The following is an 18,848-nucleotide window of genomic DNA, read 5'->3' as shown; positions in this document are numbered from 1 at the left end:
CTATTTCCTCCGGGATTGGCTCTGGCCCTTCTGGTGCTGCTGCTTCACCTGCGCCAGGATGTCGCGGATCTTGCGCTGCGCCATCTGGGAACGAGAGCCGGGAATCCCCGCGTTCAACCCAGGAACCCCCGGAATGCTGCGGCCCCACCCCAGCCCCTCCCGTTCCACATTCCCACCCGAACCCAGCTCCCGGCCCACGGCTCCCCCGTGGTTTCCCTGGGAATAACGGATGGGATTTGTGGGGTAATGACCGAAAATGTACGGCCTGAGAAACGCAGCCCTGGAGAACCCCGGAGAATCCCTGGAGAACCCCCGTGGCACCTCTGGAGCACCTCTGGAGCACCCCTTGGATAACTCTGGAGCCCCCCAGACCCCCCGGAGCACCTCTGGAACACCCCAGAGCACCTCTAAGGAACCCCTCTGAACTCCTGGAGCACCCCAGAGCATCCCAGAGTCCCCTGGAGAACATCTGGAGCACCTCTAAGGAACCCCTCAGAACCTCTGGAACACCCCAGAGTCCCCTGGAGAACATCTGGAGCACCTCTAGGGAACCCCTCAGAACCTCTGGAACACCCCAGAGTCCCCTGGAGAACATCTGGAGCACCTCTAGGGAACCCCTCAGAACCTCTGGAACACCCCAGAGTCCCCTGGAGAACATCTGGAGCTCCCCTGATCACGCCAGTGCACTCCAGAACACCCTGGAGCACCTCTAGGGAACCCCTCAGAACCTCTGGAGCACATCTGGAACACCCCAGAGCATCCCAGAGCCCCCCTTGGATAACCCTGGAGCCCCCCAGCGCCCCCAGACCCCCCGGCCGTACCTGGCTGGCGTAGAAGTGCCCGATGATTTTGACGATCACCTGCTCGTTCTCGTCCGGCGTCTGCTCCCGCGGCACCACCACCTCCGCCGCCGTCAGGTTCTGCAGCTCGTTCACCTGCCGGGACACCCAGGGCTCGACCCTCCGCAGGATCCTGGCCCTTTTTCCCGGGAATCCCGGCCCTTTTTCCCGGGAATCCCGGCCCCGGATGTGCCGTGGCCGTTCCCACTCACGGTTTTGCCGCCCTTGCCGATGACGCGGCCGGCGGCCGAGGCCGGCACTCGGATGTGAGTCTCCAGCTTCACCTCCTCCTTGGGCCCGAAGAAATTCTCCTCCTTCAGCTTCCCGTAAATCCTGCCCTGAGCCTGGAGAGAGGATGGGGAGTTCGGAGTGTCCCACCCCTAAATCCAGCCCCAAATTTGAGATGGGGCTGCCCATAATTCCTGCCCTGAGCCTGGAGAAGGGCGGAACTGGAAATGTCCCACCCCAAACATCCCTGGACTTGGGCTGGGGCGTCATCCTATAAAATCCCAGTTCCTCGGAATTCCGAACCCGTTTGGCCCCTGGGAAACACGATCCTGGAACGACCCAGCTGTGGGTCGGGGGTTCAGAACTGGGGTCCCCCCTCGCCCTCCCTCCCAGGACACCCCGAGGTCCCCAAGGAGGTGACAGCAGAGGGACAACCTTGAACTGCGCCTCGGGCGGGCCGGTGATCACCACCATGCGCACCTTGGAGTCCGGAGTGTCCGGGGGAGCGATCTGCAACGGGACCACGGACACAGGATGGACACGGGAGGGACACGGGGATGGACATAGGGATCGACATAGGGACGGACACAGGATGGACACGGGAGGGACACGGGATGGACAACGGGATGGACACAGGAAGGACATTGATAGACACGGGGATGGACACAGGATGGACATGGGAGGGACACAGGATGGACACGGGATGGACACAGGAAGGACATTGATAGACACGGGGATGGACACAGGATGGACACGGGAGGGACACAGGGACGGACACGGGATGGACGCGGGGATGGACATAGGGATCGACATAGGGACGGACACAGGATGGACACGGGGACGGACACAGGATGGACACGGGATGGACACGGAAGAACACTGCACTAGAGCCCACCCATGTTCCCCAGGAGTGTTCCCAGGGAAATGGGGACAGCCGGGGACAGAGGGACAGACACCCCAGGGCGTCCCCACCTTGATGGAGGCGCTGGCGAAGCGCGAGAGCTGCTTGATGTGCTGGCCCTTCTTGCCAATGATGGCCCCGACCGCCTGCGCCGGGATGAACACGTGCACGGTCTCCTGCTCCGGGGGCTGCGGGGTCAGGGTGTGGGGTCAGGGTCACCGCGTGGGGTCAGGGCTGCCATATGAGGTCCCCATTACTATCTGGGGTCGCTGCTACTGTTTGGGGGGGGGGTCCCTGTCATTATTTGGGGTCCCCGTCACCATTTGGGGTCCCTGTCATGTCCCCAAACTGGGAGCGGGAGCTGCCGGGGGTCACCTGCCCATCCTGGGGGTTTCCATCAGGAATGTCCCCAGTTGGATTTGGGGTCACCTGCCCATCCCGGGGCTGTTTTCCATCGGGAATTGGGGATTCTCCAGTTGGATTTGGGGTCACTCACCAGGAAGGAGCTGTAGGGAGCAGCCCCAGAGACGCTGCTCGGGGGCGGCGGCACCGCCGTGGAGGAGGCCGGGAAGAGCCCGACAGCAGCCAGGTTCAGACCTGGGATCAGGTGGGATTGTAACTGGGGAAAGAAAACGGGAATGGGTGGGGTCGTAACTGGGAAAAGAAAACGGGAATGAGGGGGATTTTAAGTGGGGGAAGATGTGAGATGGATGAGGGGGGCTGCTCTGGGGGATGGATGAGGGGGGCTGCTCTGGGGGATGGATGAGGGGGGCTGCTCTCTGGGATCCCACAGCCCAGCCCCACTCACGCTCATGGCAGCCACGTCGTTCTCGTAGGCCTCGCGCACTTTCCTCATGATCTCCTGCTCGGCGCGGCAGCAGCTCTCGGGGGAGCCCTTCACCGTGATGGTGCGCTCGGGGTTGTACAGGGTCAGCTCCTGCAGCCTGGGGACAGCACCGGCATGGCACGGGGACAGGGCAGGGGGTGGCACGGGGACAGGGCAGGGGGTGGCACGGGGACAGGGCAGGGGGTGGGGACAGCCACGGGCAGGGACACAGGGACACACCCAGGGCAGGGACTGGGACACTCCCAGGGGACAGGAACATGCCCAGGGGGGACAGGGACCAGAAGGACAAGAGGGGACCCCAAAAAGGTGGGGAGAGGACCCCAAAGGGGTGGAGAAGGGACCCCAAAAAGATTGGAATGGACCCCAAACGGATGGTGAAGGAGAGAACAGAAAATCCAACACCGAGGTTTCCCAAGAAAACTTTGGGGACTAAAACCTCTGCCCCCATTCCCACCACATTATCCCATCCCATTGATCCCATCCCATCCCATTGATCCCATCCCATTGATCCCATCCCATCCCATCCCATCCCATCCCATCCCATCCCATCCCATCCCATCCCATCCCATCCCATTGATCCCGTCCCATTGATCCCATCCCATCCCATCCCATCCCATCCCATCCCATCCCATCCCATCCCATTGATCCCATCCCATCCCATCCCATTGATCCCGTCCCATTGATCCCATCCCATCCCATCCCATCCCATCCCATCCCATCCCATCCCATCCCATCCCATCCCATTGATCCCATCCCATTGATCCCATCCCATTGATCCCATCCCATCCCATCCCATCCCATCCCATCCCATCCCATCCCATCCCATCCCATTATCCTGTTATCCCATGACCCCCTGACCCCACGATCCCACCCCAGAGGGAGCAGCTCCAGCCCCGGATCCTTACGAGGAAATTGTGATTTTGGTCTCCGTGTCCTGCTCCACCTTCTTGAGGTTCCGGCCCTCTTTGCCGATCAGGCGCCCCACAAAGTTATTGTGGGCCAGGATCTTGAGGGGAACCTCATCAGCCCTGGAACGATGGGAATGATGGGTGAGAATGGTGGGAATGATTGATGGGAACGATGGGAATGGTGGGAATGATTGATGGGAACGATGGCAACGGTGGGAATGATTGATGGCAATGGTGGGAATGATCGGTGGGAATGGTGGGAATGGGAACAGGAATGGGAATGGGGAATGATGGGAATGGGGTGGAAGCCCACAGGAGGGATTAGGGCAGCTGGGAAAAGGGAGAAATCCCACAGAAGGATTATGGCAGCTGAGAAAGGAGGGAAACCGCAAAAGGAGGGAACACCCAAAAGGAAGGAAACCTCAAAGGAAGGAAACCCCACAAGGAAGGAAACCCCAAAAGGAAGGAAACCTCAAAAGGAAGGAAACCTCAAAGGAAGGAAACCCCACAAGGAAGGAAACCCCAAAAGGAAGGAAACCCCAAAAGGAAGGAAACCTCAAAAGGAAGGAAACCTCAAAGGAAGGAAACCCCACAAGGAAGGAAACCCCACAAGGAAGGAAACCCCAAAAGGAAGGAAACCCCAAAAGGAAGGAAACCTCAAAGGAAGGAAACCCCACAAGGAAGGAAACCCCAAAAGGACAAATAACGGGACATGGGAAAGGAGGGGTCATCACAAGCAGAACCCCAAACCCCACGGCTTGGACCCCCCAGACCCAACAGCGCTGCGGGGCCCAGCACGGGAATGGCGGGGACGGGATCCCCGGGAGCGCTCACGCCTTGGTGTCCTTGGCCTCCTTGTGCATGATGTCCAGGATCATCCTGCAGGCGGCCGAGCAGCCCTGCGCCGTCGAGTGGATGCTGATGGCCTTCTCCGCCGCGCCCGCGTTCTCCTTGCGGTGCACGTCGATCCTAAAAACCACGGCGGGCAGCTGGGAGACACCCCGAGAGCCCAGCCCTGCCCCGAGGAACGGGGTGTGGGATCGTGGGATGGGATCATGGGATGGGATGGGATAACGGGATAACGGCATGGGATGGGATGGGATGGGATGGGATGGGATGGGATGGGATGGGATGGGATAACGGGATGGGATCAATGGGATGGGATCAATGGGATGGGATCAATGGGATTGGGATAATGGGATGGGATGATGGCATGGGATGATGGGATAACAGGATGGGATCAATGGGATGGGATCAATGGGATTGGGATAATGGGTTAACAGGATGGGATCAATGGGATGGGATCAATGGGATAACAGGATGGGATCAATGGGATGGGATCAATGGGATAACGGGATGGGATCAATGGGATAACAGGATGGGATCAATGGGATAGGATCAATGGGATAACGGGATGGGATCAATGGGATGGGATAATGGGATAACGGGATGGGATAATGGGATAACAGGATGGGATCAATGGGATAACGGGATGGGATCAATGGGATTGGGATAATGGGATAACGGGATGGGATCAATGGGATGGGATCAATGGGATAACGGGATGGGATCAATGGGATGGGATCAATGGGATTGGGATAATGGGATAATGGGATGGGATCAATGGGATAACAGGATGGGATCAATGGGATGGGATCAATGGGATTGGGATAATGGGATAATGGGATGGGATCAATGGGATAACAGGATGGGATCAATGGGATGGGATCAATGGGATAGGATCAATGGGATAACGGGATGTGATCAATGGGATGGGATAATGGGATGGGATAATGGGATGGGATGATGGGATAACAGGATGGGATCAATGGGATTGGGATAATGGGATAATGGGATGGGATCAATGGGATGGGATCAATGGGATAACAGGATGGGATCAATGGGATGGGATAATGGGATAACGGGATGGGATCAATGGGATAACAGGATGGGATCAATGGGATGGGATCAATGGGATAGGATCAATGGGATAACGGGATGGGATCAATGGGATGGGATAATGGGATGGGATGATGGGATAACAGGATGGGATCAATGGGATGGGATAATGGGATAACGGGATGGGATCAATGGGATGGGATCAATGGGATAACGGGATGGGATCAATGGGATTGGGATAATGGGATGGGATGATGGGATAACAGGATGGGATCAATGGGATTGGGATAATGGGATAATGGGATGGGATCAATGGGATGGGATCAATGGGATAACAGGATGGGATCAATGGGATTGGGATAATGGGATAACGGGATGGGATAATTGGATGGGATAAATGGGATGGGATAATGGGATAATGGGATAACGGGATGGGATCAATGGGATGGGATGGAATAAAGGGATGGGATAATGGGATAATGGGATGGGATCAGTGGGATGGGATAATGGAACGGGTTAATAGGATGGGATGGGATCAATGGGAAGGGATGTTCCAAAGGCAGAGGTTGGCAGCTGCAATCCCAAAAAAATCCCAGAGGGGTTTGGAGTAGTGGGAGGGGTTGTGGGATGGGATGGGTGAAATCCCGAATCCCAGAGAAAGCTTTTCTGGGGGAGAAATCCTTCCTGAGGGGCTTAAAAGGTTCCTTGGAATCGAAAGGGTTCCTTGTGGGATAAATCTTTCCTGGGTAGGGAAAAATCTTTCCTTGGGAATCTAAAAGCTCCCCTGTGGGATTTAAGGAGTTCCTTGGGATGTCAAGAATTCCTGGGGGAACACAAAAGTTCCTTTGGGGTCGGGGGGGGCACAAAAATCCTTCCTTGGGTCCAACAGAAGGTCAGGATCCAAACCCAGCGGGAACAAATCCCACAAAATCTGTGCCAAACACACCGGGTCAGACCCCATCCCAACCTGGCACTGGGACAACTGGGGCAAGAAATGAAGAGAAAATCCCAAACTCCAAAACTCCCGGAAGAAAAAAACAAACAAACAAAAAAAAATCAACAAAAAAAACAAAAACAGAAAAAGCAAAATGAAAACAAAACGCCAAAACCAAAAAAAAAATCCAAACAAAAAACCCCCAAAAAACAAAAACGCCAAAACCAAAACAGAAAAAAAACCAAAAACAAAACAAAGAAAAAAAACCAAAAACAAAGAAAAAACACAAAAACCCCTAAAAAACCCCAAACCAACCAACAAACCAGAAAACGCCCCCCCCCAAAAAAACAACCAAAAGAATAAAAAAAACCCCAACCCGACAATGCCAATAAATAAATAAACAAATAAATAACCAATCAATCAATAAATCAATAAAAATATATCAATCAATCAATGAATCAATCACTCAATGAATCAATCACTCAATCACTCAATGAATCAATCAATCAATCAATCAATGAATCAATCAATCAATCAATCACTCAATGAATCACTCAATCAATGAATCAATCAATGAATCAATCAATGAATCAATCAATCACTCAATGAATCACTCAATCACTCAATCAATGAATCAATCAATGAATCAATCAATCACTCAATGAATCACTCAATCACTCAATCACTCAATCAATGAATCAATCAATGAATCAATCAATGAATCAATCAATCACTCAATGAATGAATGAATGAATGAATCAATCAATCAATCACTCAATGAATCAATGAATGAATGAATCAATCAATCAATCACTCAATGAATCAATCACTCAATCAATCAATGAATCAATCACTCAATGAATCAATCACTCAATCACTCAATCAATCAATCAATCAATCACTCAATGAATCAAGGAATCAGTCCCATTAACAGCCGGCTGACAGAGGGGGAGGGGAGGGGAGGGGAGGGGGGGGGAGGGGAAGGGAGGGGAAGGGAAAGGAGGGGAGGGGAGGGGAAGGGAAGGGAGGGGAAGGGAGGGGAGGGGAGGGGAGAGGAGGGGAAGGGAGGGGAAGGGAAGGGAGGGGAAGGGAAGGGAGGGGAGGGGAGGGGAGGGGAGGGGAGGGGAGCGCGGTGACTCACTTGGACTGGGTGTGCTTGGTGATGCTGCGGATGGTGGCCCCCTCCTTGCCGATGATGGCCCCCACGAACTGGGTGGGCACCAGGAGCCGCAGGGGCACGTCCGGGGCCGCGGCTCGCGGGGCGCCCGCGGGGGAGGCGGCCCGGGGGGGGCCGCGCGCTCCGGGCCCGGCCCTGCGGCCGCCGCCGGCGCTCGGGGGCTCGTCCGGGATGTAGGAAACCTTGAGGGAGTGGCTCTCCAGCTGGTGCCCGTTCAGCTTCAGGATGGCTCTGGGGGTCGGTGTGGGGTGCGGGGGCAGTTAGGGGGTGAGATAAAGGGGGGTGGGGGTTTGTGGGAATGGGGCTTGGGGGGAGGGGGGGGGGGCTGTTGGTGTTCCCGTGGGAGGGATCCCAGGTTTCTGAGGGATTGAGTGAGATCCCGAATTCCTGTCCTAGAGCTCCCGTGTAGGGAGTGATCCCAAATCTCTGTGAGAGATCCCAAATCCCTGTCCCGGCATTCCCGTGTAGGGAGTGATCCCAAATCTCTGTGAGAGATCCCAAATCCCTGTCCCGGCATTCCCGTGTAGGGAGTGATCCCAAATCTCTGTGAGAGATCCCAAATCCCTGTCCCGGCATTCCCGTGTAGGGAGTGATCCCAAATCTCTGTGAGAGATCCCAAATCTCTGTGAGAGATCCCAAATCCCTGCCCTGGCATTTCCACGCAGGGAATGATCCCCAATCTCTGTGAGAGATCCCAAGTCCGTATCCCGGTGTTCCCGTGCTGGGAGTGAGCCCAAATCCCTCGGCATTCCCAGATGGATCCCAAATCCCTCGGCATTCCCAGCGGATCCCAAATCCCTCGGCATTCCCAGATGGATCCCAAATCCCTTGGCATTCCCACTGGATCCCAAATCCCTCGGCATTCCCAGCGGATCCCAAATCCCTCAGCATTCCCAGATGGATCCCAAATCCCTCGGCATTCCCAGCGGATCCCAAATCCCTCGGCATTCCCAGATGGATCCCAAATCCCTCGGCATTCCCAGCGGATCCCAAATCCCTCGGCATTCCCAGATGGATCCCAAATCCCTTGGCATTCCCACTGGATCCCAAATCCCTCGGCATTCCCAGCGGATCCCAAATCCCTCAGCATTCCCAGATGGATCCCAAATCCCTCGGCATTCCCAGCGGATCCCAAATCCCTCGGCATTCCCAGATGGATCCCAAATCCCTCGGCATTCCCAGCCGGATCCCGGCCTGCAGCGCCCCCTGCTGTCGGCACGCGGGGCTGCAGGGATTTGCTCTCGGCTCTCTTCCCACATTCCCCGCTCCGGGAAAGAAAATTCCATAAAAAACTCCCCCAAAAGTCCCTAAAAGTGCCAGAACGGAGGTTTTTCCTGGAGTGAGTGGGGCAGGGAATGCTGCTGGATGAAGGAATTCCTGGAGGAGGAAAAAGCCAGGAATGATCTCCAGGTCTCTCCTGGATATTTCTCCCCATTATCGCTTTCCCGGGAAGCAGAATTCCCAAAATCCTGAAATCACCAGGAAATCCCCACTTTTGCTCCAGCAAAAACTCCAAGTTTTACTCCCTGAGCTGCCAAGAAAAACTCCGAGAAAAAACTTGGAATTCTGTCCAGAGGCAAAGGAACATCCATCAGATCCAAGGGGGAGGGTGGGGAAGGGATGGAATTCCCAAAGAATTCCCAAAGAATTCCCAGGGCACTCACTGCCGGGTCTGCTCGCGGCTGGCGTAGGTGACGTTCACCACGGCGGTCTCACTGTCCGTGTTCACTGCGGGCAGGGATTTGGGAAAAGGGACAGGGATTTGGGAAAAGGGATCGGGGATTTGGGAAAAGGGATCGGGGATTTGGGAAAAGAGACAGGGATTTGGGAAATGGGATCGGGGATTTGGGAAAAGGGATCGGGGATTTGGGAAAAGAGGCAGGGATTTGGGAAAAGGGATCGGGGATTTGGGAAAAGGGACAGGGATTTGGGAAAAGGGACAGGGATTTGGGAAAAGGGACAGGGATTTGGGAAATGGGATCGGGGATTTGGGAAAAGGGACAGGGATTTGGGAAAAGGGACAGGGATTTGGGAAATGGGATCGGGGATTTGGGAAAAGGGATCGGGGATTTGGGAAAAGAGGCAGGGATTTGGGAAAAGGGATCGGGGATTTGGGAAAAGGGATCGGGGATTTGGGAAAAGGGACAGGGATTTGGGAAAAGGGATCGGGGATTTGGGAAAAGGGATCGGGGATTTGGGAAAAGAGGCAGGGATTTGGGAAAAGGGATCGGGGATTTGGGAAAAGGGATCGGGGATTTGGGAAAAGGGACAGGGATTTGGGAAAAGGGACAGGGATTTGGGAAAAGGGACAGGGATTTGGGAAATGGGATCGGGGATTTGGGAAAAGGGACAGGGATTTGGGAAAAGGGACAGGGATTTGGGAAATGGGATCGGGGATTTGGGAAAAGGGATCGGGGATTTGGGAAAAGAGGCAGGGATTTGGGAAAAGGGACAGGGATTTGGGAAAAGGGATCGGGGATTTGGGAAAAGAGACAGGGATTAGGTTTTTATTCCCTCCTTCCGTTGAAACAGCAGAAATTCCAAAAAATCCAGATTTTATTCCCTTCTCAGGAGAAGAAATACCCAAAATCCGGGGGAAATTCCCAAAATCCGGAGGAAACTCCCAAAATCCCAGGGGAATTCCCCAAACCCCGGGGAAATCCCCAAATCCAGGATTTCCCCCTGCCAACCTTGCTCGCAGTTCTCCACGGTGCCGTACTGGGCCAGCAACCCATCCAAAACCTGGGGGAAAACGGGAAAAATGAATCCGGGAAATCCCGGGAAACCTCATCCAGCCCCATCAGGATCGCTAAGGATTCCATTAGGATCGCTAAGAATTCCATCAGGATCGCTAAGAATTCCATGAGGATCGCTAAGAATTCCATCAGGATCGTTAAGAATTCCATCAGGATCGCTAAGAATTCCATGAGGATCGCTAAGAATTCCATCAGGATCGCTAAGAATTCCATCAGGATCGCTAAGAATTCCATCAGGATCGCTAAGAATTCCATTAGGATCGTTAAGAATTCCATTAGGATCGTTAAGAATTCCCAAGCAATTAAGGCCGGGAAGCTCCAGGACCAAGCTCGGAGCCGGCAGGGGGGTGGGGGTGGGGACCGAGCCAGGGAAAATTCCCAGCGGGAAGCAGGGATCCGTTTTATTCCCTGTACAATGGGGGGTGGGAAAAATCACAAATTAATGGGAATTATTGGGAATTGTGGAATGAACGGGGTCTCTTTCCCGGGATTCCCAGCCCCGCTCCGGGCTAATTAAAAGCCAATTAATGGAATCCCTGCTCTTACCTCCCATCGCAGCTGGGGGGGGATGTTCCGGATCTGGATTTTCCGGCTCCTGCAAGGATGGGAAAAGTGGATTTTGGGGCAATTCCGTGGGTTTGGGCAATTCCCCGGAAATTCCAGGGATTCCTGCTGGAGCCAAGTTCATTGCGGGGCTGGAATTACACTGGGAGCGGAATTCTAGAATTCCTCCAGGAGCAGAATTCCAGAATCTCTCTGGGACAAAAATTCCAGAATTCCTCTAGGAGCAGAATTCCAGAATCCCACTGGGACAAAAATTCCAGAATTCCTCCAGGAGCAGAATTCCAGAATCTCTCTGGGACAAAAATTCCTGAATTCCCCTGGGAGAAGAATTCCAGAATCCCACTGGGACAAAAATTCCAGAATTCCTCCAGGAGCAGAATTCCAGAATCCCACTGGGACAAAAATTCCAGAATCCCTCTGGGAGCAGAATTCCAGAATCCTTCTGGGTCTGAAATCCCAGAATTCCTCTGGGACTGAAATTCCAAAATCCCCTCCCCACCTGGGAGCAGAATTCCAGAATCCCTCCAGGAGCGAAATTCCAGAATCCCTCCGGGAACAGAATTCCAGAATCCCCTGGGACTGAAATTCCAGAATCCCTCCGGGAACAGAATTCCAGAATCCCTCTGGGAGCAGAATTCCCGACTCCCTCCAGCCCTGCTCGGATTCCCGGGGTGGATTTGGCTTTTCCCACATTTGGGAAGGGTGGGGAAGCCCAGCGGGAGCAGGGAGGGATGAGGAGATGCCCTTTGGGATCATCATTCCCAAATCCAGGTTTTTTCCTGCTCCGGCCGCTCCCGGATTCGGCTCTTCCCGATTCCCTTTTCCCAGCACAGAGCTCCCGATTTCATCCCGAGGTTTAACGGGAAAGTTTCTTCCTGAGCGGATCCCAAAACATTCCCAAAATCCCTGGGTTTCCCGCTCCACCCCTAATTCCTGGATAAAATCTGGGATTCAAGCCGCCCCCAGCCAGCAGGAGCATTCCGGATTTTGGGGAATTCCCCCCGTTTGGGAGCAGGAAAATCCCAAATTTGGGATTTTGAGCCTGGCCCCGGCGCCTCCCTCTGGGAATGATCCCAAACCCCAAGGGGCCGCTCCCAAAATCCTGGAATTCCCGGCTAATTGCTCCTCGTTATCCGGGTGATTGACAGCTGTCACTCACACCTCTCCCGGATTTATGATTCCTGGCATTCCGCCTCCGTTCCCGATTTCCAGCCCCAACAATTCCATCAGAACTCCAAACCCTTTGGGATTTTCCTCCCTGGGAATCCCAACCTGGCTCGGGGGAATTTAGGGCTCCTTTGGTCAATTTTTGGGGGAGTTTTTGTTTTTTTTTTTTTTTACGGGAAGAGGATCCCGAAATTCTCATGGGGAAGAAAGGCACGAATTCCCAGGAATTCCCAGATGAAAATTTATCAAATTCCAGCCCCAGGAGATCCCAGCTGGATGGGATCCATGAATTCCAGGGAATATTTGGGATAAATACGGAGAGAAAAAGGGAAAAATCCCAAATTCCAGGCGCCTTCTCCCAACGCCCGGCAGGCTCCGGAAGTTTGGGATCCCTCAAGCTGGGAATTACTTGGATTGATTAATGAGGATTGATTAATTAGGATTGATTAATTAGGATTGATTAATTAGGATTGATTAATTAGGATTGATTAATTAGGATTGATTAATTAGGATTGATTAGGATTATTGAGCTGCAGGGAGTTCCCTGCACAGCCAGGGCTGATCCCACGGCTCCGGAATTCTGCGGGAATCCAGGCAAAGCCGGAGTTTTGCTGGCAAAATTCCAGGAATCTCGTGGATTTGGGATGGAGGTCGGAGCCTCTCCGTGCCCCTCATCCAAAAAAATATCCCCGAATTCCCAAATTTGGGAAACTCTCCAGCAGGAAAAAACAACATTTCCCACGGCAGCAAGGAGGGAAAATCGGGAATTCCGGAAGAGCCGGAATTTTCCTGTGGGAAAGGAGGGGGGAGGAGGGATCTCAAATCTCCTGGAATTCCAAGGAATTCCAGTCTGGGATTTCTGGGAACGCAGAGTTTGGATCCTGCTCTGATCCCAGCTGGAAAAACCCGGCTCCGACTGGGGCTGGAAACCTGGGAGAGATTTTTTTGGGAATTCCCTGTGGGATTGGGACTCCGGGAATTCCCTGTGGGATTGGGACATCGGGAATTCCCTGTGGGATTGGGGCATCGGGAATTCCCTGTGGGATTGGGACATTGGGAATTCCCTGTGGGATTGGGACATCGGGAATTCCCTGTGGGATTGGGATTCTGGGAATTCCCTGTGGGATTGGGACTCTGGGAATTCCCTGTGGGATTGGGACACCGGGAATTCCCTGTGGGATTTGGGTATTGGGAATTCCCTGTGGGATTGGGATTCTGGGAATTCCCTGTGGGATTGGGACTCCAGGAATTCCCTGTGGGATTGGGACACCGGGAATTCCCTGTGGGATTGGGACATCAGGAATTCCCTGTGGGATTGGGGCATCGGGAATTCCCTGTGGGATTGGGATTCTGGGAATTCCCTGTGGGATTGGGACATCGGGAATTCCCTGTGGGATTGGGACACCGGGAATTCCCTGTGGGATTGGGGCATCGGGAATTCCCTGTGGGATTGGGACACCGGGAATTCCCTGTGGGATTGGGACTCCAGGAATTCCCTGTGGGATTGGGACACCGGGAATTCCCTGTGGGATTGGGACATTGGGAATTCCCAGTTCCCTGCGGGAACGAGCCCGGAATGTGCTGCAGGATCCCAACATTCCCAAACCCTTTCCCGATGCCAATCCCTGACATTTTCCACACAATTCCCGATTTTTTTTTTTGGTTTTTTTTTTTTTTGGTTCAATCCATGCATTCCAATCCAGGACCATTTTCCAGCTGTTCCCTGCACGAGCTCATCCCACGGAAACCACCCTGGAATTCCCTGGAATTCCCTGCCCCGATTCCCAGGAGGAAAGTTTGGGGTGGGAAGGGAATTCCCGAGGAATTCCCGAGGTGTTCTCAGAGCTCCGGGAAAAAAATTGGGGAAAAAATACGGGATGGGGGAAAAAAATGGGATTGGGACACGGGGACAGAGCCCAGAATTCCTGCAGGAGCCCAAAAAAAAAAGGAGCTGGGATTCCCTCATCCAAAATCCCTGGAAAAATCCCTGGAAAAATCCCTGGAAAAATCCAAGGAAAAATCTCTGGAAAAATCCCTGGAAAAATCCCTGGAAAAACTTCAGCGCTGCTGGGAATTGGGGCTGAAAGGAGCAGAAATCTCCTTTTTTTTTTTTTTTTTTTGGGAATTTTTCATTTAAATCCCAAAAAAAAAAAAAAAATCCCAATTCCCCAAAGGAAGAATTTTCCACCCCCCGGATTGATCTGAACCCAAATTCCAACAAAAAAATTCCACTGGAAAATCGGGAATGATCCCTGAAATTCCTGCTGGAATTGCAGAAATCCAATTATTTCTCATTTTTCCCACCCAAATTTCTCCTCCTTGGATTCAAAATTCCCGAGTTTTCCACAAAATCCTGATTTTTTTTTTGAGGGGGGGGGGGGTGGAATTTTCCCCCTGATTTCCCACAACAAAAAAGGAAAATTAAGGAATTTTTTCCTCATTTTTGGGCATTCCCGAATTTCATTTTCTCTCTCCGAGATCCCAAATTTCATGGAATTCCAACCTCAGGGATGAAATTTATGGGGAAAAAAAAAAAAAAAAATCTTTTTAAATTCATTTTTTTTTTTTTTACTTTTTTAAGAGTTAAAAATCCTCCAAAAATTCTCCAGAATTCCCGAAATTTTTATTTTTTTTTTTTTTTTTTTTTTCCCCCACCTCAAAATTCCCATTTTCCCTTTTTTTCTTTTTTTTTTTTTTCCGTTGCTATTTTTGGATCAAAACTCCCACCCCAGCCTCGTTTGAAGGGGGGAGGGAAAAAAAAAAAAAAAAAATCCAGATTTTTTTTTTTTAAATTTTTATTTTTTAGAATTGCATTAAAAGCAGAATTTTCACCCCAAAATCCACCCGGATTTTCTTTTTCCACCGATTTTTTTTTTTGTTCGTTTGTTTTTTTTTGGTTTTTTTTGGTTCATTTTCGGTTCCGTTTCCAGCAAATCCAACCCCAAAAAATGGGGGGGGGGAGAGAGAGAGGGCGAAAAAAAAGCAAATTTTGGGGTGAAAAACGATTAAAAAAATAAACTGAAATTTTTATTTATATTTTTTTTTTTGGGGGGGGGGAAACTCCAGATTTGAAGGAAAATCCAAAGGAAAAAAAAAAAAACCTGAATTTTTTTTTTTTTTTTTGGATTTTCCCAACATTTCTCTGCCCTGACCAAAACTTTGATGTCAGCGGAATAATTAAAAACATTAATTTTAATAATTTTAATTAAAATCAACGCCCAGGAACAACCAAGGGCTGAAAAATCTCTTTTTTAATTTTTTTTAAATTTATTTAATTTTTTTAATCCATCCCAAATCCGACCCCAAAACCCCAAATCCCAACCCAAAAAAAAAAAAAAAAAAAAAAAAAACCCTGAATTTCGAACAGAAAATATTTTTTTAAATTATAGAAAAATTTAATTTTTTTTTTTTTAAAAACCCAACAAAACGCTCAAAATGACCCCAAATTAACCCCCCCCAAAAAAAAAAAAATCTCATTTTTGTTTATAAAATCCCTTTTTTATCGATATTTCTTCCCAATTTTAGAGTTTGAAGGAATTCTGCTCAAATAATTCCACAAATAATTAAAATAATTGGGAGAATCCCAAGAATTAATCCCAAATAAATCAATTTATTCCACACATCCCAAATCCCCTTTTTTTTGTTGTTGGTTTTTTTTTTTTTTGGGTTTTTTTGGTGCTATTTTAACACATTTTGGGGTTTTTTTGTTTTTTTTTTTTTTTAAATGAAATTTTAAATTTTTTGTTGTTTAGGAGAGGTTTTCAAAATTGGGAATAAAGCGAAAGAATTCCTTAGATGTTCATTAAATAAAATCGCCCAAATTCGATTTTTTTACGGCATTATTTATATTTTAACCTCAAGACAAAAAAAAAAAAAATTTGGTTTTTTTTGGGTTTTTTGGGGTTTTTTTTGGTTTTTTTTTTTGGTTGTTTTTTATTAAAAATAAATTAACTGGGAAGGGCGACCCCGCTCCTGACTCGTTTTTAAAGGAATCAAAAAAAAAAAAAAAACAACAAAAAAAGAAATGAAAAAAATAAAAATATAAATTTAATGTCAGGTTTTTGGGGGAGGGGATTTTGTTTTTTCCATCCCTAAATTCTCCCTTCATTTAAATCATTTCCTGCTCCCTGCTACTCCAAACTGGAAATTCCAGTCTGGGGGCAAAAAAACAAAAATGAAATGAAAAAAAAATGAAATGAAATGAAATGAAAAGAAATGAAATGAAATGAAAAGAAATAAAATGAAACAGAATAAAATAAAATAAAAATGAAATAGAATGAAATGAAAAAAAAATTAAATAAAATAAATAAAAAAATAAAATTAAATTAAATTAAATAAATAAAATAAAATAAAAATTAAATAAAATGAAATGAAATAAATAAAATAAAATAAAATGAAATAAATAAAATACAATACAATAAAATAAATAAAAAATAAAATAAAAAATAAAATAAAATTAAATAAAAATAAAATAAAATAAATAAAATAAAAAAATAAAAAAATAAAATAAAAAATAAAATGAAATGAAATAAAAAATAAAATAAAATAAAAAAAATAAAATAAAAAATAAAATGAAATGAAATAAAAAATAAAAATAAAATAAATAAAATACAATAAAATAAAATACAATAAAATGAAATAAAATAAAATACAATAAAATAAAATACAGTAAAATGAAATAAAATAAAATAAAGTAAAACAAAACAAAATGAAATGAAATAAAATTAAATTAAATTAAATTAAATTAAAACCAGAAAATATTGGGGAAAAAAAATAAAAAGAAACAAATAATAATAATAATAAAAATAAAAAAACTCCTCCCAAAAATAAAAATAAATTGAATTTCCAAGGTGGCTTCTCCCACTTTTCCTGGGGAAAAAAAATAAAATAAAAATAAAATCCCCCAAAATTCCCTCAAAATATTCCAGGAGGGAAAAGGGAAAAAAGCGGCGCTGGCCCTTTAAGAGCAGACCCGGAGTGGGGGAGGGGGAGCCACGAATTTTTAATCCCAAAAAAAAAAAAAAAAAAAAAACCCAAAAAACCCCAAAATTGGGATTTTCCAACCCAATCCAAGCGATTTTAGGGACACCCCAGCGGGAGAAGAAATCCAAGAAATTATTCCCAAAATATTTTAAAGTTTTGGGGTTTTTGTTTTTTTTTTTCCCCCAATTTAGAAATTTTTAAAATCCCAGATCCCAAAGGAATATTTTGATTTTTTTTGGGATTTTTTTTTAATTGGGGGGGGGGGAAAGGGGGAATTCAGCTCCTCCCTCCTTAAATTATCGATTATCCAAAATGGGGCAGAAAAATTGAATTTTTGGGGGGGGTTTTTTGGGGTTTTTTGGGTTTTTTTAGGGATATTTTGTGATTTTTTTATGGAATTCCATCCCAATATTTTCCCCCATCCCCGGATACCGAATCCACAACAACAACAACAAAAAAAAAATCAGGAAAGGGGGGGGGGGGGGGGGGAAATTAATAAAAATTATAATTATCCCATTAAAATCCGGGAATTTGGGCTGGGAAAATTCCCAGCTGGATTTTGGGAACTTTGGGGTTTTGGGATCATCCCACTCCCAAAAAATTTTGGGGAATTTTGAGGCAAGGTCAAAGGATCCCAAAATAGGGCAGGGAAAGTTTGGGAAGAGAGAATTTGGGAATTTGGGGTTGGGATTTTGGGAACTTTGGGAGCTTTGGGGTTGGGAATTTGGGAATTTTGGGGTTGGGAATTTGGGAATTTTGGGAATTTTGGGGTTGGGAATTTGGGAATTTTGGGAATTTTGGGGTTGGGATATTGGGAATTTGGGAACTTTGGGGTTGGGAATTTCGGGTTGGGATTTTGGGAAGTTTAGGGCCAGGATTTGGAAACTTTGGGGTTGGGAATTTGGGAATTTTGGGGTTGGGAATTTCGGGTTGGGATTTTGGGAAGTTTAGGGCCAGGATTTGGAAACTTTGGGGTTGGGAATTTGGGAACTTTGGGGTTGGGAATTTCGGGTTGGGATTTTGGGAAGTTTAGGGCCAGGATTTGGAAACTTTGGGGTTGGGAATTTGGGAATTTTGGGAGCTTTGGGGTTGGGATTTTGGGAACTTTGGGGTTGGGATTTGGGAACTTTGGGGCCGGGATTTTGGGAACTTTGGGGTCGGGATCTGGGAAGTTTAGAGCTGGGATTTGGGAACTTTGGGAGCTTTGGGAATTTGGGAACTTTGGGGTTGGGATTTTGGGAACTTTGGGAATTTGGGAACTTTGGGGTTGGGATTTGGGAACTTTGGGAACTTTGGGATTTAGGGAACTTTGGGGTTGGGATTTTGAGAATTTGGGGCCGGGATTTTGGGAACTTTGGGGTTGGGATTTGGGAACTTTGGGGCCGGGATTTTGGGAACTTTGGGGTCGGGATCTGGGAAGTTTAGAGCCGGGATTTGGGAACTTTGGGAGCTTTGGGAATTTGGGAACTTTGAGGTTGGGATTTTGGAAACTTTGGGAATTTGGGAACTTTGGGGTTGGGATTTTGGGAACTTTGGGGCCGGGATTTTGGGAACTTTGGGGTTGGGATTTTGGGAACTTTGGGAACTTTGGGAACTTTGGGATTTAGGGAACTTTGGGGTTGGGATTTGGGATCTTTGGGGCCGG

At 48.6% G+C, this 18,848-nt stretch overlaps 1 protein-coding gene across 1 annotated transcript; it reads right to left on the bottom strand.

The window, feature by feature from the left end:
* On the bottom strand, positions 1-11,746 carry IGF2BP1 (insulin like growth factor 2 mRNA binding protein 1). Its single transcript, XM_062508047.1, has 14 exons — positions 11,553-11,746; positions 11,036-11,084; positions 10,424-10,475; positions 9,398-9,461; positions 7,698-7,964; positions 4,558-4,692; positions 3,721-3,843; positions 2,777-2,912; positions 2,465-2,587; positions 2,040-2,156; positions 1,503-1,577; positions 1,052-1,183; positions 822-935; positions 1-84 (listed from the first exon to the last, which is right to left on the bottom strand). Exons 1-14 carry the CDS (start codon positions 11,744-11,746, stop codon positions 1-3), a joined length of 1,665 nt encoding a protein of 554 aa, XP_062364031.1.
* Between the last annotated feature and the right edge of the window lie 7,102 nt (positions 11,747-18,848).

The sequence above is a fragment of the Cinclus cinclus genome, chromosome 24 (assembly GCF_963662255.1).
Source record: "Cinclus cinclus chromosome 24, bCinCin1.1, whole genome shotgun sequence".
NCBI lineage: Eukaryota > Metazoa > Chordata > Aves > Passeriformes > Cinclidae > Cinclus > Cinclus cinclus.
This window is presented reverse-complemented; position numbering and strand designations above follow the sequence as displayed.